Raw genomic sequence first — 26477 nt, 5'->3', positions numbered from 1 at the left:
GTTTACACATTGCCAGTTGTAAACCATCTTGACAGGACTGACTTGTAAGCAGAGAGCCAGAGAGTCCAAAATGGATGCAGCCATCATATCAGCTGTGTCACACCATCAGGTTTTATATGATCCACTAAAGAGTCATCATTTGCAGTCACTTATGAGTCTGATATAAAGAAGTAGTCAAGCTATAGTACATACAGTAGTACACATGCAGATCAGGGAATGTTATAAAATTGCTATTTTCCTTTAATATTGACTGTTGCATGTGACGAATCCTAATGCATCATCAACCCATGATGGCTACACATTGTTATTGTGTTGGTCTACAAATAAAGCAACAGGTGTTTTAATGTGCTAAAAAACTATGTTCAGTTACATAGTTTGGACAAGATAACAATGCTCTAGCTTAACAGCAACATTTCAAGTAGCAATAACTGAAAACAAATGCTTTTACAACCCTTTTACAGCCCTATGCTTACAGAATGCCAAGAAGAGACAGAAAATTGAAGACAATACAAAGGGATCTGCCAAATACAACTAGAGGCAGCAAGGGAGTTGATGAGAGAGCTAAAAGTATGTTTGCCATAGCGATTAGCAATGGGATGGGATGCCCAGTAGAACTTAAACCTCGTCCTGATCTCTGCCATGTTCAAATGTTATGTATGAAAGTGTCATGAAAGTCTTATAAAATCTGGAAGGGAACCTTCTGAGTAACCCTGCAAACATGAAAATACAATTCTGTTCTTGGTTTAGTGTGATTGAACCCATCTTGAATACAGTGCAGGCTTAAAGTTTCGTTTTTGTACAATAAACTATGTAGAATATGTAAAATTGACCAAAACCAACTATGTGTCTGTTTGTCAAAGATTCCTAATTTCCCCAAACCGTGTCTGTGCTAAAAGTATATAGTTAATTTTTTTTAAAGGCCCAGTAATTTCCTAAAGTAGGTGGGCACTGATGTTTGAGGAAGTTTAACTGAAACGGGGGAATGTTCACATCCTCTTATGTAAGACCACATTTATTCCAGAGCATGCATGTTTTTTCATTGGAAAACGCCCAGAAAACCAACAAAAGAGGAAGAAAAACATACTGACATAAGCAGAAAGCTTCAGGGCCGCACCCAAATCAGGATATATGCTTTATAAGGATCATGTGCCTGTGGTTCATGCTTTATGTCTGGATATTTTTTGTTTTTATAAATACTCAGCACTACTTATGTTTTATAATAGCAGCTGAGTCTCATGTTTTAACTATAAGACACATTTTAATGCCTTTGTTCACCATCTGTGATATGAAAACATCACTTTTCCACACAACTGGAAAGAAATAAAAAGTGTGAGTCCTGGTTATATGGTTCAGTTATAAAAACTCAGTTAAATACTTGACAAGTCAAACACACCAGACAGTAGAGAGGGAAGTGTGAATAGTGCCGTTGATGACCTACCAAATCAAAAGGAGTTTATCCAACTTAGCTAATATTCAGCACTGGGGCAGAGAGCCTCAGAGCAGCCAACAGAAATGAGTTGGGTGTTGCTCTTCATCGCACTGTCCTCCATTTCCATCAGAAAAATGAACTTAATGAACTGAAAGAGAAGTTTGTCATACAGAATAAATCAGCTGTGGACAACAGATACTGTAAGATTGCCCAAATTGCCCAAGATAAATACAGACTGATTTTGAGACATCCTTGCATTAATCACATTAATGGTCAACATTTGCTGCAGATTTTAATTGATCTACTTGTTGGCCAGTGTTTAATCTGAATTTTTTTTATTTTTTTTTATTACTTTTTAAGTATTCTGACATTATTACTGTGCATCTGCCATCTGAGGTCTGTTCTCAGAACATCTAAGACCCAATTTCCAACAAAATGCAGCAGGATTTGTCAGTCTAATTCAAATTTTGTCTTTATTGCTAATGTGTGAATGTGTGTATTAGTTCATTTTAAGTGACAACATGTTAAAGAGTTTGATTGAGCCTGGTATTTACTTCATGTTCTGTGAATCTCTGGAGGCTATAAAATGAAATGTGTGAGGTTTTATGCACACATTTTATCCATTGAGTTTGATGTGTAAACTTGTTGTTTACACATTGCCAGTTGTAAACCATCTTGACAGGACTGACTTGTAAGCAGAGAGCCAGAGAGTCCAAAATGGATGCAGCCATCATATCAGCTGTGTCACACCATCAGGTTTTATATGATCCACTAAAGAGTCATCATTTGCAGTCACTTATGAGTCTGATATAAAGAAGTAGTCAAGCTATAGTACATACAGTAGTACACATGCAGATCAGGGAATGTTATAAAATTGCTATTTTCCTTTAATATTGACTGTTGCATGTGACAAATCCTAATGCATCGTCAACCCATGATGGCTACACATTGTTATTGTGTTGGTCTACAAATAAAGCAACAGGTGTTTTAATGTGCTAAAAACTATGTTCAGTTACATAGTTTGGACAAGATAACAATGCTCTAGCTTAACAGCAACATTTCAAGTAGCAATAACTGAAAACAAATGCTTTTACAACCCTTTTACAGCCCTATGCTTACAGAATGCCAAGAAGAGACAGAAAATTGAAGACAATACAAAGGGATCTGCCAAATACAACTAGAGGCAGCAAGGGAGTTGATGAGAGAGCTAAAAGTATGTTTGCCATAGCGATTAGCAATGGGATGGGATGCCCAGTAGAACTTAAACCTCGTCCTGATCTCTGCCATGTTCAAATGTTATGTATGAAAGTGTCATGAAAGTCTTATAAAATCTGGAAGGGAACCTTCTGAGTAACCCTGCAAACATGAAAATACAATTCTGTTCTTGGTTTAGTGTGATTGAACCCATCCTGAATACAGTGCAGGCTTAAAGTTTCGTTTTTGTACAATAAACTATGTAGAATATGTAAAATTGACCAAAACCAACTATGTGTCTGTTTGTCAAAGATTCCTAATTTCCCCAAACCGTGTCTGTGCTAAAAGTATATAGTTAATTTTTTGTAAAGGCCCAGTAATTTCCTAAAGTAGGTGGGCACTGATGTTTGAGGAAGTTTAACTGAAACGGGGGAATGTTCACATCCTCTTATGTAAGACCACATTTATTCCAGAGCATGCATGTTTTTTCATTGGAAAACGCCCAGAAAACCAACAAAAGAGGAAGAAAAACATACCAACATGAGCAGAAAGCTTCAGGGCTGCACCCAAATCAGAATATATGCTTTATAAAGATTATGTGCCTGTGGTTCATGCTTTATGTCTGGATATTTTTTGTTTTTATAAATACTCAGCACTACTTATGTTTTATAATAGCAACTGAGTCTCATGTTTTAACTATAAGACACATTTTAATGCCTTTGTTCATCATCTGTGATATGAAAACATCACTTTTCCACACAACTGGAAAGAAATAAAAAGTGTGAGTCCTGGTTATATGGTTCAGTTATAAAAACTCAGTTAAATACTTGACAAGTCAAACACACCAGACAGTAGAGAGGGAAGTGTGAATAGTGCCGTTGATGACCTACCAAATCAAAAGGAGTTTATCCAACTTAGCTAATATTCAGCACTGGGGCAGAGAGCCTCAGAGCAGCCAACAGAAATGAGTTGGGTGTTGCTCTTCATCGCACTGTCCTCCATTTCCATCAGAGAAATGAACTTAATGAACTGAAAGAGAAGTTTGTCATACAGAATAAATCAGCTGTGGACAACAGATACTGTAAGATTGCCCAAATTGCCCAAGATAAATACAGACTGATTTTGAGACATCCTTGCATTAATCACATTAATGGTCAACATTTGCTGCAGATTTTAATTGATCTACTTGTTGGCCAGTGTTTAATCTGATTTTTTTTTTTTTTTTTTTTTTTTTTTACTTTTTAAGTATTCTGACATTATTACTGTGCATCTGCCATCTGAGGTCTGTTCTCAGAACATCTAAGACCCAATTTCCAACAAAATGCAGCAGGATTTGTCAGTCTAATTCAAATTTTGTCTTAATTGCTAATGTATGAATGTGTGTATTAGTTCATTTTAAGTGACAACATGTTAAAAAGTTTGATTGAACCTGGTATTTACTTCATGTTCTGTGAATCTCTGGAGGATCCAGGATGGTTCTCTGAGGAGCTCCTTCATGCAAGTTTCATGAACTTTGAGAGTTATTCTGGATACTTAGAGGTTCTTTTATTTGTTTTTAGCCAGGCAAGCGGCATGGACATAGAGATGTCTTCACTGCAGACTGAAATATCTCAACAACAATTGGATATGTTGCCATTAAAATTTATGGTAAATCCTCATGACATTGGTGATCCTCTGACTTTTCACCAAGTGCTTTAACACTATGTCTTTCCTCCTGCTCTGTTGTTGTGTCTAGCTTCTTTTTGAGAATTCATTTATCTATGTAAAGAGTCTCTGAGCGTCTTTGAAAGTGCTGTATAAATAAAATGTATCATTATTATTGCTGTTTAGCAGCACTTTGGGCTAAATGCTAACATAGACATGATAACATGCTTCCCATGCTGCTGTGCTTAAGGTGGACCATGTCCACACTGAGCAGCGTGTGAGCATCTTCTTCTCTCTGTTGTGACCCTCCACTCTGTCCACAATAACGCAGAGTAGGAAGAAGAGGAAGAAGGAAAAACACAATAACCATGTTGCTCTCTTTATTGTCTATTTTGACAGCTTGTTCAGAGTTAAAATAGTACTTATCTACCACGTTTCTCTGCTGTTGTAATCTGCTTACAATAAATAACAAGCATCCAGAAACACTGCAATGTTTCTGCATACAGGACCTGGGCCCTGTTCTTCATACACAGATAACTGAGTTAGTATTTAATTTGATTGTTGTTGTTGTAAAATAAAGATTTAGTTCAACTAAATCAAGGTTGATTTAGTTCAATCTTGAGACTGAATCTACCTACCGAATTCTTTATGATGAAATACCACTGACTTAGTAGCATTACAGTATTTTATTTTTAAACCATATATTGGTCCCATTATCCATAATATGATACAGATCTTAATCAATGGCATAAAAATCTATAGAATTTGACTCAATCAAAGTTGAACCAATCAATTATTAAAGATGCAAATGATGGAAAACTTAAAGGTTAAAATCAAGATGTAAATATGTTCTTAAATCAACTAAAAATGAACAATCAAGATGTGGTATGAAATATAAACTGAATAAATAAAATGCAGTCAAAGGTGTGATGTAGCCTGTCCGGAGTGGCTGGTCACTTGATAGGAGGCAGACACAGGAAACCTTGTCCAGGTATCACAAGGTGGTTTATTTACAAGAAAAAGTGACAAAAACAAAAAAAATTATGTACAAAAACAAAAAAAACAACTAAATTGTTAACTTGGCCTAACTGATCAAAACTCAACTCATAACAATTGAACTTATATTAACCTATCATCATGTGCACACAGCTACACACTGATGTACTAACCCCCCGACAGCCAAAAAACAACTGCTTAAATAGACCCTTCCATCAGCAGTCCATCAGAGTCAATCTGGGCTGTACCATTGCTGCAGGTACTTCCCATGTCTCTCCTAACAACAGGTAAGAGATAAAGTTATTCAATCTTACCAACCCCCAAGGCGAAACATTTTTCCATAGCTTACCATATAACAAACTTGCAACCATACATAAACAGATCACAGTCACAGTAAATAACTTACTTAACATAATTTACTACCACCCCCCGCATTATCCAACCCAGTGACATCACCAATGATGTCACCCAGTGTATAAATACAGGCCATTGTTGGGTGCCTCCTCCTTTTGTCTGTGGAGCACATGGTGGGTATGGTAAGTAGAACAGAAAGAATATGATTGAATTATGAAATGCTGAACTAACCCAATAAACAATCACTAAACTTAACAATACTTGTTGGTGTTTTACTTTAACCAAAAATGTTGCTGGTATGTGAACTGTAACCAAACATAATGCAAACCACAAACGGTATGTGTATGTGTCTGCAAGTTACAGATTGATCATGAACATATGGCTAAACAAACAATTAACATGCATGGTTAAATTTGTAAGCTATGTGGCATTGATGGTGAAAGTAGGGACAAATGGTGTATTCTCACCCATTTTGTCACAAAAGGTAATGCTTATATGAAAATCAAAACAGCTACGTTTAACTTAAAATGATCTGAATGTTTTTAACAAGTGAAAAGCAGTCAATAAAATGCAATCATCAATATATGTCTATCGAGTACAGTTATTACATCACTGATCAAATCATTCGAAAGAAATTATTGATAAAGCAACTAAATCAAGACTAGAACATCTGACATATGAGTAAATGAAATTGATCAATAACAAACAGCATTTATCAAACATAAAGGATAATCTGTCTAAGTCAGAAAATGTGAGTAAATAACAGATTGTGAGTCAAGCAAAGAAAGATAAAAACAATCTCAGATGGACAAAAGTTCTCCCAGAAATTGAAGTAATTTTCACTGTCTGTTCGATGGACCCGGCATAAAGGGCTCCCTCTGTTAGAAAAACATAATCTCAGTCAGTCATCTCACATGGAACACATTACAGAATACATTACAGAATAAATCCAGACTTAATAATATATAATAAAAAAAAAATATATATATATATATATATATATATATATATATATATATATATATATATATATATATATATATATATATATATATATATATATATATATATATATATATATATATATATATATATATATATATATATATATATATATATATATATATATATATATATATATATATATATATATATATATATATATACACACACACACACACACACACACACAATGAGTTTCCTTTCTTTTCATGACTATTGACATTGTAGATTCACACTGAAGGCATCAAAACTATGAATTAACACATGTGGAAATATGTACTTAACAAAAAAGTGTAAAACAACTGAAAATACGCCTTATATTCTAGTTTCTTCAAAGTAGCCACCTTTTGCTCTGATTACTGCTTTGCACACACTCTGCATTCTCTTGATGAGCTTCAAGAGGTAGTCACCTGAAATGGTTTTCACTTCACAGGTGTGCCCTGTCAGGTTTAATAAGTGGGATTTCTTGCCTTATAAATGGGGTTGGGATCATCAGTTGTGTTGTGCAGAAGTCAGGTGGATACACAGCTGATAGTCCTACTGAATAAACTGTTAGAAGTTGTATTATGGCAAGAAAAAAGCAGCTAAGTAAAGAAAAACGAGTGGCCCTCATTACTTTAAGAACTGAAGGTCAGTCAGTCCGAAAAATTGGGAAAACTTTGAAAGTGTCCCCAAGTGCAGTCGCAAAAACCATCAAGCCCTACAAAGAAACTGGCTCACATGAGGACCGCCCCAGGAAAGGAAGACCAAGAGTCACCTCTGCTGCGGAGGATAAGTTCATCCGAGTCTCCAGCCTCAGACATCGCAGGTTAACAGCAGCTCAGATTAGAGACCAGGTCAATGCCACACAGAGTTCTAGCAGCAGACACATCTCTAGAACAACTGTTAAGAGGAGACTGTGTGAATCAGGCCTTCATGGTAGAATAGCTGCTAGGAAACCACTGCTAAGGACAGGCAACAAGCAGAAGAGACTTGTTTGGGCTAAAGAACACAAGGAATGGACATTAAACCAGTGGAAATCTGTGCTTTGGTCTGATGAGTCCAAATTTGAGATCTTTGGTTCCAACCACCGTGTCTTTGTGCGATGCAGAAAAGGTGAACGGATGGACTCTACATGCCTGGTTCCCACCGTGAAGCATGGAGGAGGAGGTGTGATGGTGTGGGGGTGCTTTGCTGGTGACACTGTTGGGGATTTATTCCAAATTGAAGGCATACTGAACCAGCATGGCTACCACAGCATCTTGCAGCGGCATGCTATTCCATCCGGTTTGCGTTTAGTTGGACCATCATTTATTTTTCAACAGGACAATGACCCCAAACACACCTCCAGGCTGTGTAAGGGCTATTTGACCAAGAAGGAGAGTGATGGGGTGCTGCACCAGATGACCTGGCCTCCACAGTCACCGGACCTGAACCCAATCGAGATGGTTCGGGGTGAGCTGGACCACAGAGTGAAGGCAAAAGGGCCAACAAGTGCTAAGCATCTCTGGGAACTCCTTCAAGACTGTTGGAAGACCATTTCAGGTGACTACCTCTTGAAGCTCATCAAGAGAATGCCAAGAGTGTGCGAAGCAGTAATCAAAGCAAAAGGTGGCTACTTTGAAGAAACTAGAACATAAGACATATTTTCAGTTGTGTCACACTTTTTTGTTAAGTATATAATTCCACATGTGTTAATTCATAGTTTTGATGCCTTCAGTGTGAATCTACAATTTTCATAGTCATGAAAATAAAGAAAACTCTTTGAATGAGAAGGTGTGTCCAAACTTTTGGTCTGTACTGTATATATATACCTCCACCTCTGCTCCAGACTCCAGATCACCTCTGTTCTGTTCTGCTCTGACTTCTTTTGTCCTGCAAAGCATTTCACACAGTGAGTGATGATAGAAAACACATTTAGTGAGATCACATGAGATTGGTGTCACATGATCCTTGTTTTTTATTTTTCTGCTCACTGTCATTTGTACCATGTGTATTCTGTTACAGCTCTGTGAAAAACTAATATGTCTTAAACATGATATAAAAAAAAGTTTAACTGTATTGGTGTAAAATAATTACATAGGATCTATATAGAATACAATCGAAAGTAAAGTAGTCATCAGTGTTTCTTTTTATGGGAACTTCAGTGAAGGCCTTATTTTTGAAACTGAGAAATCTTTATATGTTATATTTCCTGCTGATGTTTCTTTGTTATATACCAACAAAAACATTTGTGCTGTTGCTCCTTCACTTATTAAATGAGCTCCAGTCGTTCAGTGACAATTTGCTGATTAGATAGCTAATTAACTTTTTAGCTGTAATAATAATAATACATTGCATGATTTGTTATATTTGTAGAAAATACTCAAGACACTCAAAGATGATTTACACACAAGTTAAAAAAGTTCCTAGATAACTAAAAACAACAAGGTCAAAACCTTGTATATTGCTGGACTGTGTATGAAACGCTTTTAATTTGTACCTTGCCTGGTTACCATCAGACATGGACAACACCAGCATTTTTAAGATGTTTGTTTTTATGTTAGTTTAAGGGTATTTATTTGTTTAGCACTTGTCATACAGAAGTTGTAACTCAAGTTGCTGTACACACAAAAACACATAAACAGGCGGAGTTAAGATTTAGGGTTTTCATATGCTATATATATTATTTCACTTACCCACAACCCGAAAAATAATTTTAATGCAGTAACTATCAAGTTAATCATTAACGCTAAGTGTAAATTACCCCAGTACAGTGTGTTTCATGTGTGTAAAGTTTGCATTCATTAATGTATTTATTATATTGATTTTATTTTATTTATGTAACATGCGTACGTAGACAATAAGTTACACTGACGATGGCACACAAATCCTCTCTTCTCATGTAAATGTCTAATGACAGTCTCCTTCGGTAGGTAATCGTGACATTATAAAAAAATATTAAAACTTTAATTTAATCTCTGCCATTGCTGCCTGATGGTGCAAAATGCATTCTGGGATACTTAGCTTCGGCGGCCTTTGGCCAGTTTTGGCTGCCTTCTGCCAACCAATGGTGTAATTTCATCACTTAGCTACTCAGCTACTCAGTCAGTCAGTCAGTCAGTCAGTCAGTCACAGACAACCCCAGTTGTAGAGGTGGCTCTGCTGTTGCAGTCCAGCCAAAAAGAGTGTTAGGGTTAGAGACAGTCCTCCAAAGAAAAACGTCTAAATCAGCCATTTTATACAAGCACCCAAAAACGGCATATCCACGTACAAACAACATCACCCTCTAGTATCTGTAGTAATTATGAGCAAAGGAGGAAGTCAGGTGTTATTATTATACAGCAACAAAGTCCATGTATGGAGGAGGTCAGGATGGACGGATGGATGGAAGGATCAACAAAACATCAGACTTTAACACGAGAGATTACTGTTTACTTCCTGTTTCCAACTGTTAGTCAAGACTATTTTTTATAACCATGATCACACCACATTGTTATTAAGTGAGTATCTGTGAGTTTCAATAATATAATATTAATAGTATAATTGTATGTTTTATAAAATGATGTTACCAATATCATAATAATAACCATAGCTGTAAATAAATAAGAAATAAATAAATATAAAGCCCCTCCTCAAATAAAGCACCCACTTGCTGCCTTGATGTTCCTGCCTTGAGAGAGAGAGAGAGATAGGTTTGCATTACAGTGAGTGAGGACTAAAACGCAGCACAGATGGAGCCAAGTTCAAGGTATCTAACCCTAAAATAGCCTATAATAGCCCTAGATTCAATACTTTATTGCCAAACGACTTAGCTACTATAAATTTAACTGCATGTGTTCATGACAGAACAACAAACAATCACAGTATAACAGTCAAGATACACAAGAAAAAACAAAACACATAACCTCCATCCCATGAAACATTACATACATCCGTGGATGATATTAACAGTTCAAGAGGAAAGTCTAGTGCCAAATAAGAATAAAATGTCAGTTGCTTTACAGTAGTAGTTAAAATGTAACAGTAGTAGTAATAGTACTAGCTGTAGTAGTAGTATTAGTAGTAGTAGTAGTAGTAATAGTGCTTTGCTTTCATGAGGCGCTGGTGCAGAACTGGGAAGCCAACAAAGCCATTATATAACTACAAAGTTATATTATCATTATTCAGCTTTTTTCCAAATAACTGTTCTGGTCTGAGGACCGGGGTCTGGGAACCCCCAGTTTACATCATCTTTTATGCAGCCCGGCTCTTTTGATATCTTTTTCAATGAAGACAAAGGCCTAGCTCCTTGCTCCTTTGTTTATTTCCAGCCTTATTACTCCGTCACATCCTTTATGTTCTCTTGGTGCTGGTTACTTCACTGTTCCTTGATTTAAAAAATCTTTTGTTGGTTGAGCTTTTGCCCACTAAGCTCCTCTCCTTTGGAATAAAATACCACTAAACATTTGGGAGCAAGGCTAAAAACAGATCTTTTCTCTGTATACCGTGGCCTCTCTTATGTCACCAGCTTCAAAATCAAATCACTGCTTTCCTCTTTGATAAGTAGTTACCCCAACTCTGTTCTCTGTTACATGATCTCTACTTTTAAATTCCTAACCTTAATCCTGTTGTTACATTAACATTATCGCTTGCATATGTGGGTGCGTGTGTGAAATGCTCCTGAACTGAGGGTGATAGTCAAATGGTTACAGGTTCACTCAAATGAAATAAAACATCTTGCTCATGAGGAACTGGAATATAGGTAGGTAGGTAGGAAGATTGATAGACTGATAGATTGATTTACCTGTACATCCTTCAGCTCAATTTCTTCATTCTGCAAAGCATTTCAAACTGTGAGTATGTTACAGATCACATTTAGTGAGAACACATGAAATTGTTCTAATAATCCTTAACTGTTTTTTAATTATTCCGATATTAAGAAACTAACAAGGACTTGTAGTATCCATAACATCTAGCAGCATTATTTTTTAATGTTTCTTTTTACTTGCTTCCTCATTCAGAGCAAAAACAAACTTTTTTGGTGAGACTGTATAGGTTTCCATCCAATTTAGTGCAAATTTCCAGAATATCAGCAATAGAAAGATTGAATTAATTCCCTTTTATATCCACTCCCATTGTGTGAATATTAGCAGATAAACAGCAGGTGGCACTAATTCTCCAGTTGGTGCTATTAAACCGTTGCAGAAGAAGAGGAAACAGTGGGATGACGTCATTAAAAGAGCGGCAGTCAAAGCTTAAGCGATGGAAAACGTGATGGAAATATGGCATTTCTGTCAGTTTCATGTATTGATGTGAGGAAGGTTACAGTCTCCTCATCATCGCTCCACACATATCTGATGTTTTCATCTCCTCAGTGACGTTTAAGTCATATGATTCATATACGTCATTGTGGAGGTGAGCGTGGTTGGTGTTCAGCTACAGCAGTGCCAGGTGAGTTGATTGGCACAGCTGGTGCTCATTGACTAATTATACTCTCCCTTTAATGCAGTAGCGTGCTGGCTCTCAGATGACTGCTGCACACCACAGACCGACGGCACGCTGGCTGTCAAATATTGTTTGGCGGAGCCTGTAAATATTATTTGTGGGACTGAGTGACTCAAGTGACCAGACTGCGCTTGCCAGAAGAAGCCTGGCAACCAGAGGTGAACGGTTAATTTATGTTAAAGTATTAATGTTCAACTGTGTGCACGCACTTGTGAATTAAAGGACCTTCTCTGTGATTGATCTGTCGTGTCTGTGTTGTGTGCTGAGGGAACTCACTCAATGTGCACCAATGCTAGTGGAGATAAAACATGCTAATATGCTCACAATGATAATGCTAGCATGTTGATATTTAATGGGTATAATGTTTACGATCTTATTTTACCATGTTATAATGCTAACATTTGCTAATTAGCATTAAACAAAGCAAAGCGAGGCTGATGGGAATGTCATTAGTCTTGCAGATATTTGGTCATAAAGTCTTGGACAAATTACTTTTGGTTGATTGGTTACAGATTACCGAAGTTACTAGAATGTTTTCTTTAGGGTACTAACTAGTCTTACCTTTTTAGCCAATATTGGAGTTTTGTTCTTTATAATCAGTTCTTCAGCAACATCAAAACATTCTTCCCAGACATCTCCATTTATTTTGTTTTTGATGTCTTGATTCAACTTATGTTTTGCAGCTTCCCTCAAAACCTCCTTTAGTACATTTTCCTCCTCCTCCAAAATCAGTTCATCATAGAGAATCTTTCTCTTGCAACAAGAACAATCAGGTCTTGATTCACAGCATTTCCTCCATCCAAAAGATGAAAAGAGGGCGAACACAAAAAGGGTACAAAAGAGCACAGAGAGGCCAATAATCTGTAAAAGAAGAAAAAAAGATGGTTATATCATAACCACAGAAACCAAGAAACAGCCATGGTTGCTATAATTTTATTCTGTTAGTTTGAGATAAGTTTGTCTCGGAGTAATAGAGCCTTTTATTGAGATAGCAGTAAATGACATAATACAATATACCATATAATGTCATTATGCACAGATGAAGCTCTCTCTGCTGAAGCAGCATCTGATTTGAGTTTTTTTTTTTTTTTAAAAAAGATCAGATCCAGGAGATCCCTTTATCAATCATCAGTGCATCAGAATCAGAAACACTACGGATGTACAGTATATTCGTCACAGAAGAAACCGTTAGACTCTAAGTTTTATTAAACTGTCAGTCCATCATGGTTGAGTATACAGCATTTTAAGACGAGACGATCTGATGTGGTTGACCATGATGTAACGCAGTACTTCCCAAACTTTTTTAGACTATGGCATCCTTTCAAAGGAAATGTTTTGTCATGGCACCCAAAAGCAATATAACATGCACCTATATGTACATAGAAGCTTATCTGTTTTAACAACTTAATATAATAACATAATATGTTATTTTTTATTAGGCTATATTATATCAATATGAAGTTAAATAATACAGGCTCATTCTCAAAATAAAAGCCAACAGATGCTGTGCAGATTTACAGATAAATAATAGCTAAAAATAAACAATGAATACAGTTAAATACATTAATATGTTAAATGTATTTCTTTCATTTTCTTCAATTAAAATGAGCTTATATTTAAGATGTACATGGATAAACAAACAAAACCCATAAAAAGGCTATAGGCATTTCAATTTGACATGTGAGCTGCAGCCTGCAGGTCTGACTCCACTGACACGATGTTTCTTGCCTTGTTTTCATGTTTACCAGTGATGAGAGAGCCACATAACATAAATTGGGAACGTGTAACACCACAGTGAATGCACACTGACAATGATGGATATTTGTCTTCCACAAGCATCCAAAACCTGTCTGTAAGCCGTTAGCTGAGTAGTTTTGGCAGTCGGCTCAGATTCAGTCGTCTCTGTGTCGAGGGCTGAGATGTTTCAGTATTTATTTGAGCTGTTTACCGTCTCAAATCTTTCCATCGCTGCTCTAATGTTCACTTTTTTCTGACTCTGTCTTACTATGACAGTGAGTTGTCATGTCAGCTGTAACTACCTGCATATTAAGAGTTTTTATTACAGTGATTTTGATATTTATTGCTTATTTATTCTGTTTTGTTGTGTCGAAAATGTAACATAAAACATAGTTAATGTAAATGTTGCCAATTTTTTTTTTTTTTTATGTGGTGAAACATTATTAAAAGCGCACAATAGACAAACAATGATGATTAATCTTATGGAACCCCCACTTTGGGAATCACTGATCTAACGCACCAAATAAGAATTTACAGTATGATAATCATTTACCACAAAGACAATTCAGTCTGTTCACCACCATATCCTGTGTGCATCACAGAATTAGAGCCCACATAAAAACCAGCTGATCTAAACTGCTCATACAGTATGTTCTTAAACACTATAGTATTATGTGAAGTTGCAGTAATTGAGAGCTGAAGGGAAGTTAGAACATCTGGGTTCCGTTCCATTGAGTAGGGGAGAACAGGGTTGGTTGTTACATTCATTAGATTTCGCTCCCTAGAGGGCGCTGTCAAAAAGCGTTGGTACTGAAATTTTTAGAATTGGAGTCAGAGGTTCCCTACAAGGTCATTTCAGGAATAAACCTCCTGACATTGATGTCAAAGGACTTTTAGGGCCCTATTTTAACGATCTAAAGTGCACAGTCTGAAGCACATGGCGCAAGTGCATTTAGGGTGTGTCCAAATCCACTTTTGTTATTTTAACAGCGGAAAAATGATCGATGCGCCAGGTGCATGGTTCAGAGGGGTTGTCCATAGTCTCCTAATTAATCATGGGTGTGTTTTCGGCGTAACATGCAATAAACCAATCAGAGTGTCGTCTCCCATTCCCTTTAAGAGCCAGATGCGCTTGCTATTATAATGGTGCATTTGCCAAGTAGTAAAAAGGAGCGCTTCTCTGCAGAGGAAACGGATCTGCTCGTGCGCAAAGTGAAAGCGCACGATCCATAACGAGCCGACTGGCCCCTGCTGCTCCTGGACCCTCTATTGGCCCCAGACCACCAGTTTAAGATCCTGTTCATTAAGTTGTTGCAAATGTATTTTAGTTTGTTTTTTGAAAAGGTTTATTTTTTTAATCACAGCTTTGGTTTCTTCAAAATCGTTTTGTTCAGTCATGGAGTAACGGGTCAAATCAGCAGGGTTTTAATTGCTGAAAGTATGGAAACCTGATCACTGTAATCTCAAAAATGTTAAAGAATATTTATTAAATATTATTCAGAAATTAAATCACTAATTTTAATAATGTAAAGAATTATCATACAACAGTTATCAGCTCTCCAAGGTTCTGATACTAGAAGCTGTGCAGATTTATTTCCTTCTTTAGTTTAATCATTGTTTTCACCTTATTTATTTCCTCATGTATTGATGCAGCAGGAAAGTCGATCTGTGTCTGAGGTGTTGTCCGTCTATTTAAATACCTTCGTGTGTTGCCTGACACGATTTGGTCAAATAATTAGACTATTTTATCCATCATTACTGCGATTAGTTAATTCTGATAAATATTATGACTAACCATGATGACATGTATTTTTAAAAATATGATGATGTACAATAATAATCTTTCACATTTGTCATCCTTTGCATGTTTGTGTGCTGCTGCACGTCGTGTGTGTGTGTGTGTGTGTGTGTGTGTGTGTGTGTGTGTGTGTGTGTGTGCAACAAGCAGAGTTATGCACGTTGTGCACCCACCTAGCACAAATGCTCTCTGCTGCCTCAAGATAACGACGGCCAACAACGCAACTGACCACACCTCATGTTAGTATGATTTTTATCTGACCCTATATACTTTACTGATTTTGGGTGTTGGACATGTGACATAAACATTCCAGAGTCTGCATGTCACCTGATGAAATATGGTATAGCCTTTCTGGGGGGCCTTTTAAATACAAATAATGGGTCCATGGTCAAGCTTGGAACTGTTCCAGATGTGGTATGTTGTGACACATAATATGTTGTGAGGTAGCTGTCAACCACTTGATTGGAGGGCTCCCAACTGAATTAGTGCCCATGGAAAACCTATGTTATTCATGTGATAAGATACAGATGTGTAACCCTATATAAGCTATGCACCGACAGTGGTATGGTGCCCAGACCATCTTTGTACATGGAATGGACCCGATGGCCATCGTCTAATAAACGTCTTCAAAATAGGAACTTCACCAGCTCTTCCTTTGAACAATATCATCACACATCCTTCCTTTTACCTCATCTCTGATGGGCACAAGTGCATTTGCTATTTAAACAACGTGGGCGCTGGATGGGAAAATGACGACTGCGTCGGTCTTAAAAAAACAAAGAAAATTGCGTCGTGCTTGGCGCCGCTTTGCGCCGGACGTATATATAGATAAATGTAAATATCCAGCTCTTTGGTTTTTCTCTTCTAGGTTTTTACGCAAAGGTTTATAATAAAACAATTATTACCATTAAAAAGTATGAAGGGAAAACTATTGTTCAGACTCTGCCAGATGTAATGCTCAGGGCAGTCAGAGTGGTGAAACTGCACAATATTGTTATATAAGGAATAAAAATGCACTTTCCTGTTCATGTTCTCTCAATGCAGGAGTTAGGTTGTTGCATTTCAATGAAATTAAACATTTTAAGATTGCCCCATTTTTTGTTTTTCCCCATTAAAATAACATAGGGACAACCAACCCCATACTGTGTGACTACCAACCCCATGATGGGGATGGTTGTCACAAGTGCACAGGATGTATTTGACAGTTCACATCTTTTGAGAGTAAAGTCATTCCATTCCTACCTGACACTGTAGGCTTCCACTACATATTGAAAAAGAATCTACTCAGGATACAGTTTTTGAGGAATTCAAATGAAAGTGCGATTAAAAAGTGTGACTACCAACCCCATCTTCCCCTATTGAAGTTTGAGCAACTGCTGGTTTTGCAAATGTTTTCCCATTTTGTGGTCCCTTTTCACATTTTCTTCAAACAATCTCCTCAATATTACATTTACATTACAACAAATGCAAACTCAGGACTCTCCTGGTTTATAACGCTTCATTGCTGCAGATGTAAACAAAATGTGGTGCAAGGTGACCTTTCAATATACTAGACCGATTTTTTTTCTAATGAATTTGGTCATGCTGTACAAATTGCAGTAACACCTGCTGAGACCTGATCACCAAATGTGTTCTGAGTGCATTTACAGCTGCATTAACATGTGTTTTCCCTTATCCAGATATCTTACCCAGAAACGGATCGTAATTTAATGTGAGGTGTAAGTGGGATATAGAAGAGTGTTGGTGAGTTTTATGGATCAAAGCCAAGTCATAATTATCATGCTTTCTTAAGAAAAAAGCCTTTTTTTCAAAATGATTAATCCATTATCAAAAGAGAACAAGATCATTAACATATGAGCTAAAATGAATACATAGATTAGTTATTACACCCACAGCCGTTCTCAGATTCTACATATCAGCATAACCACAGTAACGGATTAACTTAGACTGGTATGATGTGTATAAAGCAAGAAAAACTCACCTTGGACCTGCTTTTCAGTTCAGCGATGTTTGCTTTTTCCTCAGCTGTGATGTTTTTCTTGTTTTTGCAGGCTAACTGTGCTTGTTGTTCAGAGCCATCATTCCAACAGCAAAGATACCAGTCTCCATCAAGTAACACGCATATAACCCACAGCAGACCTATGAAAGCTGCCTTAAGAATTTTGTAAAATAAAATCAAGATAAACTTATTGACTGATTCACACCGTTCTGTACATTTCTTGTTAGAGGCACAGCAGCAGGTGGTTGATGTAAATCTCCAGATTCCTTGAAATCTCTTGTCCACCCAGAGGTGCAAGACAAATGAAATAAGAAATGGCAGAACCATGTATAAATTACAGTCACGTGATTGGTTTTTGCAAGTGCATTCCAAATCTCTGTCAAGCACAGCAGTGTAAACAAAAAACACAATGATTGTGAGATAGGTGCTGAGTTGTTTGAAAATTGTGAGAAATTTGGAAAAGACTTCCTTCATCTTTGGTGCAAAGTTTTCATCTGCTTAGAGCTGCTGCTGCTTGTTCTCTCTCAATATCCTGACAGGAGACTATCCTTTTCCTGTTTTTGCAAGAAAGCTGCTGCAACGTTATTTATGAGAGGAAGGGGGTGGTGCAAAACAGTGAAGGCACGTCAAATAATTTTTTAAGCACTGGGGAGGGACTTATGTTTTTTATTTTGGCTTAGGGGAGGGACATACAACTTTAAATGGCTGCATTTTGTATTTGTTTCAATATATTTTTTCTTTTCAAAATATGTGTTTTACTTCTGTATGGTGACGGGACTCACAAAACGTTTCTGAGGAAATAAACCCTTCAAACCTGCCTATTCAGTTTGTGTTGGAATATGAAGGGTTAAATGAAAGAAGCCTCTTTTGTCAGCCTATCAGAATTTTATGGCTTCACAGTTGCTGGGAAGAAAATGCTGCTTTCAGCTCTGTGATTGGTGGTCAGCTATAATTTTATAGAGGGCTGAGGAATTACAAATGATAGCAAGGGACTGTTCATTATTTATCAGAGGGAGGGGGGTGGCTGGGCTGTGACTTCAACGAATATTTTTCCTTGAACCTCCCTGAGTGACTGGGGGGAAATGCATGACCCTCCCTCCAAAATGAATAACCATATTTTATTATATTCACACCAAATGTAGGTGATATTGGAGAAAATAAAAAGCAAAGGCTGTCTTTTTCCAGCCATTACTTTTAATAGCAGACCGTGATTCTTTAACCTCTTAAGCCCTCTGACCCCCCTTCCCTCATTGGGAAAAAAGCAAACTACCAGCCCAACTTACTGTGTCCTCCTCTGCAAAAGTTACTTGGGACAATTCCAACTCTGAAACAAAAATAAGACGCTAACTTAGTCCAACCAATGTAACGAGCAAACAGCACAGAGGGAGTGAGAGTATACACCAAAACAAAAAGATAATTTCTTAAGCAAATACAAATCCTTCTTACAAATAATCACATCATCACACTAGGAGCCCTATTTTAACGATCTCAGCGCACAGTCTGAAGGCATGATGCAAGTGCATTTAGGGTGTGTCCAAATCCATTTTTACTTGTTTAATGGTGGAAACAATGGTCACAGCACCAGGTGCATGGTTCAAAGGGGTTGTCCTTGGTCTCTTAATTAATCATGGGTGTGTTTTGGGAGTAACATTTAAAAGTCAGGTGTGCTTGCACCTTGGCGGATTGCTAAGTGAAAGCACATGATCTGTAATGAGTACACTGGCCCCTGCTGCTCCTGGACCCTCCCATGGCCCCAGACCACCAGTTTAACATCCTGTTCATTCATTTGTTGCAAATTTCTTTTCGTTTGTTTTTTGAAAAGGTTTATTTTTTTAATTACAGCTTTGATTTCTTTAAAGTCATTTTGTTCAATCATGGAGTTAAATTATTAATTTTAATCATGTAAAAAATCATCAGCACAGATATCAGGACTTGATCAGGATGCAGCAGGAAAGTCGATCTGTGTCTGATCCACTGTTGAAACCTGTTTGCTTGGTCTTGATAAACACTCTAAACCTGACGGGTCTCTTTAATTATTTGACCGAATCGTTGCAATACTTGTAGGTATTTAGACAATTTGAATGTATGAAAGAAATATTTGTAAAAAAAACAAACGAAAAAAAAAACACTATTTGTGCTTTGCCGAATAACGTATTTGTACTCAGGCACACCCCTAGTATCCACGTTTTTTCAAATTAAATATGTTAACGCGTTATGTCGAATATGAACATAATTTCTAGGGGACAGAGTTGGCTCAACATGTAGAAGAACAATATCAAACAACATCTACATTTTTGAAGACAGAATGAACATTTGAGAATAAGCAAGTAGGAAGTTGTTGAACATTCTCAGAAACATGATCAGTTCTGTATCATCAGCATAGAGGTGAAAAATAGCATGTTTATAGATAATATCTGCAGATTAAACAAAAAAAAGAAAGAAAGTGGAACAAACTGGAACCTTGCAGAACATGTTAACCTGCACAGTACAGAATCCAGATCCAAATCCAAACATCATCATGTGTTTGCTGTCTCTCAGTGTAGAGTAGGTTTGGTCCAGATCCCTGCTGTCTGCATCCAGGCTCTAGAAGATGTTGTCTCCACACATGGAGACTGGAGGGCGGTTCTCACAGCTGAAAGAACGGTTCTCATAGCTTACAGATAACTGAAAATAAAACAGGAATGACATCAAACCTAATATAGCAGTAACCACGGTAACAGCCCAGATATTGTGTTCTTAGACAATTGTTTGCTGATATTTTAGTGATAACAATTTGACAGGCCAGAGTTTAGTAACAGTAATTATGATTTTATTTAATTGTACTGTTGTGCACAGTAGTGAAATAGTTGCAGACATGAGATTGTTTATTCCTAACTGGAAAAATAAAATGTCTGCCAACAGTAAGAGTTAACATGAGACATACAGAGTTAAAGGAAGTCACCTCCATGTTTTTGCTGTCTGAGGTTCCTCTGGTGTTCAAACTATAGTTCCTACTTGTCTTCAATTTGTAGAGGAGCAGCAGAACAGCAGCCAACAGCACAACAATCACAGGAACACATACAACCAGAGGCAAGACGTAGCCTGGGCGAGGGAGATGGGAGTTGGCTGGAAAGGAAGAGAGAGAGAGAGAGAGACATGTAGTAGTTCGAAAGACTGGGATCTTTTGTCTTGTATTAGAAGCTTAAAGGTTCCCTGTGGAGTTTTTGACCTCAAGTAGCTTGTTTTTACATGTGGTTCTACGTTGTGCACACGTGGTTGACGTGATACACAATCCTGCCAGTGGTTTCACATCATCCCACTTATCTACAGGATGCAGGAACCTGCCCAGAAACACAGCAATGCACCAACAAAAGCTGGAGAGAAGAAGACTGCAAGCAATGCAAGATTTAAAATACTTTATATAATCAGCTTTACAAATATTCATGATTGAGGAAACATATTCAACACTTATGTTGGACCTAAAGGATACACTCAGCATGTTTTGTTGAGTAACACTGAATATAAATATAAACTTGTTTACAAGGAAACTACACAGGAAACCTTTATCAAAAATGAGATCTTCCTGTTGAAAAAACATCTCAGACTTTGGTCTGAATGTTTCCTGACTTGTCATGTGCTGACATCACATGTTAATAATTATCTTACATCATTAGAAACGTAGGATGTGTTTAAACATTAGACATGAAGATAACAAGGAAATTTATTGTAAAATTGAACGTGAAATGTTTTCTTCTAGGTGCTGAACTGTCTTATGTGCTGAAACACATGTTGGACCCTCTTGTTATTCTTATTAGACAACGTTGTTATGCTGAATTTGACTGTTTTAAGAGGACGTTTTGTTGCAGAGAGACAGTGATGGACAGATGGACAGACATGAACTGTCCTGTACCTGTAAACTGCTCTGTGGTTTCAGGGAAAGATGGTGAAGGTGTGAAGCTTCCTGAACTGGAGATTAAACTCTGTGTTGTTGTTGGTGTGGAGGCTGATGGGACTGATGTTGGAAAAGGTCGGAGAGTCCGGTTTGGTTTTGAAGTGGTTGGAGCTGTGAACAATGAAAACACATTGAAACAATCAGATACTGAATCAATAATGCAGAGAAATGAGATGCTGCTCTAGACAGAAAGATCACATTGACAGCATCCATCACATACACAAGAAATACGCAGCATTAAATATGTTAATGACGTAAATGATTAAGATTTGTTCTATCAATCACAAAAGTTTTTTTATTAGATTTTCACAAATGTCTGAAAAAGTTTTTAAAAATCTTACAAACTGATTGTTGTAAATTTAAAAAAACTAACATTATAAAGGCAACACATTTTACATCAGATTACTTTGTGACTCTACAAATGAGTTTCATCTTTAGAAACAAGTTTAAGCACAAATTAAAACCCAAAAATCTGATATAACCTAAATCTAATAAAACAGATTAAACACAGTTAAAAGCCAGAGAATAAACGTGAGTCTTCAGGTGCATCTTAAAAGCATCAACAGACTCAGCCTGTCTAATGGCCTCTGGCAGGCTATTCCAGAGCCACTACAGGAAAAGTCCTGTCCCCAGCCAACATGCCACGGTGGGAGGATCTGAGGGGTCTAGTGGTACTGTAAGGGGTGAGAAGTTCTGACATATAAGTAGGGGCGAGACCATGGAGAGATTTATAGACAATTAGAATAAGAGAGGTGATTGAGGTTCTGGGTAATAGCAGTGGTATGATGTGGGAGGGCAAAGAATATGATCTCTGTCTTGTCCTCATTTACTTGAAGGAAGTTATGAACCAACCATTCTTTAATGTCTTGGAGACAGTTTTGTAATTTAGTTGCATCAGCCTGATTTTGGGAACTAAGGGGAGGTAGATTTGAGTATCATTTGCGTAACAGTGCAAAGAGATGTTATGAGTTTGGATGATTCTTCCTAATGGGAGCATGTAAAGGCAGAAAAGCAGAGGACCAAAAACTGAACCCTGCAGAACCCCACATGAAATATTTGCAGGTGTGGAGGATGAGCTGCCGATGGAAACAGTGAATTGTCTGTTTGAAATATAAGAGTTGAAGCAATAAAGGGCGGATCCAGAGACGCCGACTCAGAGTTGCAAGCAATCCAGTAGAATTGTGTGGTCAACAGTGTCAAAAGCTGCAAGAGATCTAGAAGAATTAAGATTTAGCGGCATCCGCAGCACAGAGGACATCATTAGAAACTTTTATTAAAAAAGAAAGCTTAGAAATTGGCCTTAAATTGTTTGTAATGGCCAGCTCAAGACCAGGCTTCTTAAGGAGTGGCTGAACTATGGCATGTTTAAAACAAGATGGGATTGTGTTTTATGGGTAGAGAACTATTAAAAACCTTCAGTATGCGAGGACCAACTGCTGCAAATGACTATTTTGGGAGCTTTGTTGGAATTATATCAAGCTGACAGCTAGTGGGCTGCAAGTTAAAATATTCCTAAAGATTACAGCAACACCACCACCGCGACCAGAAAGTCTTGGCTGATGGAGATATGTATAACCAGTGGGCGTGGCTTCTATTAGTGGAATGATATCTGTATTTAGCTACGTTTCCGTGATGAAAAACATATCCAGCTATTAGAGGAGATAACGTCTTGACATACAACTGATTTATTTGATAGTTGGTTGGGGTTTGAAGAGGTACATAGATTGGTTTAATACTGATTAGATTTTAAGAAATGACACCTCTTCTCTCTGGGCTGTCAAAAAAATAAGTTGGGCACAAGGGGGAGCCAGTGGCACAGACTGGTGGTGAAGGTGGTAAAGGAGAAGATAGTGGGGGCAAAGAGAAACAATTAATCATAATGTTTTCCTGCGACTGCCTGTTGCTAATCCTGACATGGATTTTAAGTGTCATTTGATGGTCCGAGTCCAGTAGAAAGTGTACCGCTTTAAGTGTTGGAACAATTGTGGTAGGGACCAGGACCAGGGGAGCATCAATGACTGACGGACCGCTCAGCACTTGACCGGTGGGTGGGCACGTTGTGGTGACATGATGGGCAGGTGGACATGGGAGCACAAGGATGGTTGATGTTGTATACCAGGTAGGCAGAAAGCATACGTGTGCCAGCATTGTTCAGATGGAGACCATCTACTCCAAAATGATGTCCAGGTTCCCAGGAGAGACTGAAATTGTCAATGAAGTGCATGCTGTTGGAGTCGCATGCAGACGAGAGCTGGGTGTTGAGGCTGAGCAGTCGACTGAAACGCCCCACTCCATGGCCGAAAGAGGGGGTTAGTCCTGATATGTAGATACTGCTACAGGACTGTTTAAGGACATTGAAGAGATGGGTGAAGTCTCGTTTTAACAGTTCAGACTGCTGTTTTTTAGTGTCAGTCGTACCCATATGTATGACAATTTTGTCGACTTCAGAGAGGGATTTTATTATGTCAGGGACTTTATCAGTTATGTCCTGCACTGTTACACCAAGGAAAAAGAAAGTATTAGCTTTGTTGACTCTCAAATTTCTAACAATTGAGTCACCAATAATGAGCATTGATGGAGGAGTCAGCACCGGCTGATGGAGACTCTGGGAGAAGACAGCAGCTCCGTGGGTCACTGGTGTGACCGGCCTGGTGTGGTGGTGTTGAGATGGAGCCCGCTGTGGCACTGGTGTAAAGAGCACTAGGGAGCGGCTGGCCCTGGTGAGAGAAGAGTGCTCCGGTATAGCTGGTGGTGGGATCGGAGGTGACAGAGAACAGTGGGACCCACCGGACGGCAGGGAAGAAGGAGGAAAAGGCTGGGATTTGGCAGCCAGACGGAAATCATACAGGTTGAGGATGTTGTGGGAGCCAAGTTACGTTTATGTATGTTTAGTTCAGTAAATAAGTGGAGTCTACATTTTGTTAAACAATTCATGTAAATTGAAATTACGTATAAGTTATTGAATAAGTTAATTAATAGTAATTTGTGAAAGTTCAGCTAATAATTATTTGGTTTAATTGATGATGATGTAAGCGTGATATTTTGTAAAGGCAACATTATTTAAGCTTTCTGTTAAAATAGTGAAGTAGGCCACATGGTTTTCTTACCGTAGTACAGTTTGCTGATTAGGAGAACTTGGCTTTGAATACTCCGGTAACAAGATACTACAAACTGTGGAATAAATACTTGTTTTATCATTTTTTTCATCCGAGTCCTGTGGGAGTTTTTCCTCCCCAAGCTAACGTACGCGAGTTAGGCCAAGGCCCTCGTCGAGCTTCAACCAGCCACAGATGTCATATTTGTTCTCCAGCTGGAAGTTATGATGAGGAGGAGCATGAGAGGAGCGCCTCCCTTTCATGCTGCGAGCACAAACCAAGGACCAGGGCTCATGATGGGATGGAGTGGAGCTGACCAGGGCTTTAGGCTTAGCCCTGAGCCGTGTCCAGGAATCATCAGGGATGGTGACCAGAGGAGGATTATCAGCAACAGTACAGCAAGCGGTGACATCAGGCTCTGGAGGAGGGAAAGCTTCAGCGGCCTCAACAGCAGAGCAGGGAGCAGCGGCCTCAGGCACAGGTTGTGTCGAGTTGTGCAGGACCGAAGATGGTGGCGTCCATAAACTTCTTGGCTTCCTGGATCTGGTACAGTGTAGATATTCTTCCCTCCAGCTCTGTAATCTTATCGGCCAGGCGGGCGAAGCTGACACAGCCAGATGGGGAGGTGAGTGGATGTGGCAGGCGGGGAACAGAAATAAGAAAGGGGACCAGTACAGGGCTAAAAGTGCATGGAGGTTTAGCAACTAGTTGTGGATGGTAGCAGCCGCTGACAGGGAGATCACAGGGACTTACACGCAGGGGCTCTGACCCGGAGCCCACGGCACTGATATGGTATTAGCAGAGGTGATCCACAGGTAGGACATCAAGCAGCAAGCAGTAAAACTTACCTACACGGGTCCAACAAGTGGACCCACTGCAGAGATTAGGCTTCAGTTTGCAGACTGTAGCTCGTCTTGAACCAGTATCTGTAGTCCCCATTGCGATAGTTAGCTACCAAAGCTAAAAACAAGCTGGTTGTGTTAGCCTAGACAGGCTGTCTGAACCGGGAAGCGTAAAACTAAAAATCCAAGTGCCTGATGACTAAAAACTTTCACCTTGATTAAAATATATAGGTAAAACAGCCAGGATCTAAAAGTGTAGCATAAAAATGTAGCTTAAAAACTGGATAAAAATTTCAATTTATGACAGAGCTACTGACAGCACACAGAACGCCAACGCATGCGTACATATGTACATATGTAAATAACGGGCAATGAGAAGATGCTGATATTGTATGGCTAAGATACGTTTACTATGTGCCGACAAATTAGTTTAACACAATTCACGTCATAGCATTATTAGACAACTTTATGCTGAATTCGACTGTTTTAAGAGGACGTTTTGTTGCAGAGAGACAGTGATGGACAGACATGAACTGTCCTGTACCTGTAAACTGCTCTGTGGTTTCAGGGAAAGATGATGAAGGTGTGAAGCTTCCTGAACTGGAGATTAAACTCTGTGTTGTTGTTGGTGTGGAGGCTGATGGGACTGATGTTGGAGAAGGTCGGGTTGGTTTTGAAGTTGCTGAAGCTGTGAACAATGAAAACACATTGAAACAATCAGATACCTAATCAATAATGCAGAGAAATGAGATGCTGCTCTAGACAGAAAGATCATATTGACAGCATCCATCACATACACAAGAAAAATGCAGCATTAAATATGTTAATGAAGTAAATGATTAAGATTTGTTCTATCAATCACAAAAAAGTTTTTTTATTAGATTTTCACAAATGTCTGAAAAAGTTTTTAAAAATCTTACAAACTGATTGTTGTAAATTTAAAAACTAACATAAAGGCAACACATTTTACATCAGATTACTTTGTGACTCTACAAATGAGTTTCATCTTTA

At 38.1% G+C, this 26477-nt stretch overlaps 1 protein-coding gene and 1 long non-coding RNA gene across 8 annotated transcripts; one reads left to right on the top strand and one right to left on the bottom strand.

Moving 5' to 3' along the window:
- Positions 1-5913: 5913 nt before the first annotated feature.
- Positions 5914-18175, bottom strand: LOC137185179 (uncharacterized). 7 transcript variants are annotated; one of them, XM_067593488.1, is made up of 6 exons: positions 17581-18175; positions 12626-12925; positions 11364-11393; positions 10230-10250; positions 8413-8473; positions 5914-6495 (listed from the first exon to the last, which is right to left on the bottom strand). In XM_067593488.1, the coding sequence occupies exons 1-5, from the start codon at positions 18070-18072 to the stop codon at positions 8438-8440; spliced, it is 879 nt and encodes a 292-aa protein (XP_067449589.1). In that variant the 5' UTR covers positions 18073-18175; the 3' UTR covers positions 5914-6495; positions 8413-8437. The 7 variants fall into 7 exon arrangements, 6 of the variants coding, with proteins under 6 accessions (XP_067449589.1, XP_067449590.1, XP_067449588.1 ...); XM_067593489.1 differs by having other exon boundaries at positions 8419-8473; XR_010928792.1 differs by lacking the exon at positions 10230-10250 and having other exon boundaries at positions 8413-8654; positions 11137-11393.
- LOC137185181 (uncharacterized) lies at positions 12937-16633 on the top strand. The gene is made up of 2 exons (XR_010928800.1): positions 12937-15406; positions 15463-16633. It is a non-coding gene; the product is annotated as an uncharacterized lncRNA (long non-coding RNA).
- Positions 18176-26477: the final 8302 nt, after the last annotated feature.

Source organism: Thunnus thynnus, chromosome 6 (genome assembly GCF_963924715.1).
Source record: "Thunnus thynnus chromosome 6, fThuThy2.1, whole genome shotgun sequence".
Lineage (NCBI taxonomy): Eukaryota > Metazoa > Chordata > Actinopteri > Scombriformes > Scombridae > Thunnus > Thunnus thynnus.
The sequence above is the reverse complement of the archived record's forward strand: the minus strand, read 5'-3'. Positions and strand labels throughout refer to the sequence as shown.

Bases quoted from the DNA above. Each gene is read 5' to 3' on its own strand.
- LOC137185179 (XM_067593485.1), bottom strand. From the start codon at position 18,072: ATGAAGGAAGTCTTTTCCAAATTTCTCACAATTTTCAAACAACTCAGC. The intron at 12,926-17,580 runs GTGAGTTTTTCT...CTTCTTTTACAG, and splicing joins AACTGAAAAGCAGGTCCAAG to ATTATTGGCCTCTCTGTGCT. The intron at 11,394-12,625 runs GTAAGACTAGTT...AATGCTTTGCAG, and splicing joins CTCCAATATTGGCTAAAAAG to AATGAAGAAATTGAGCTGAA.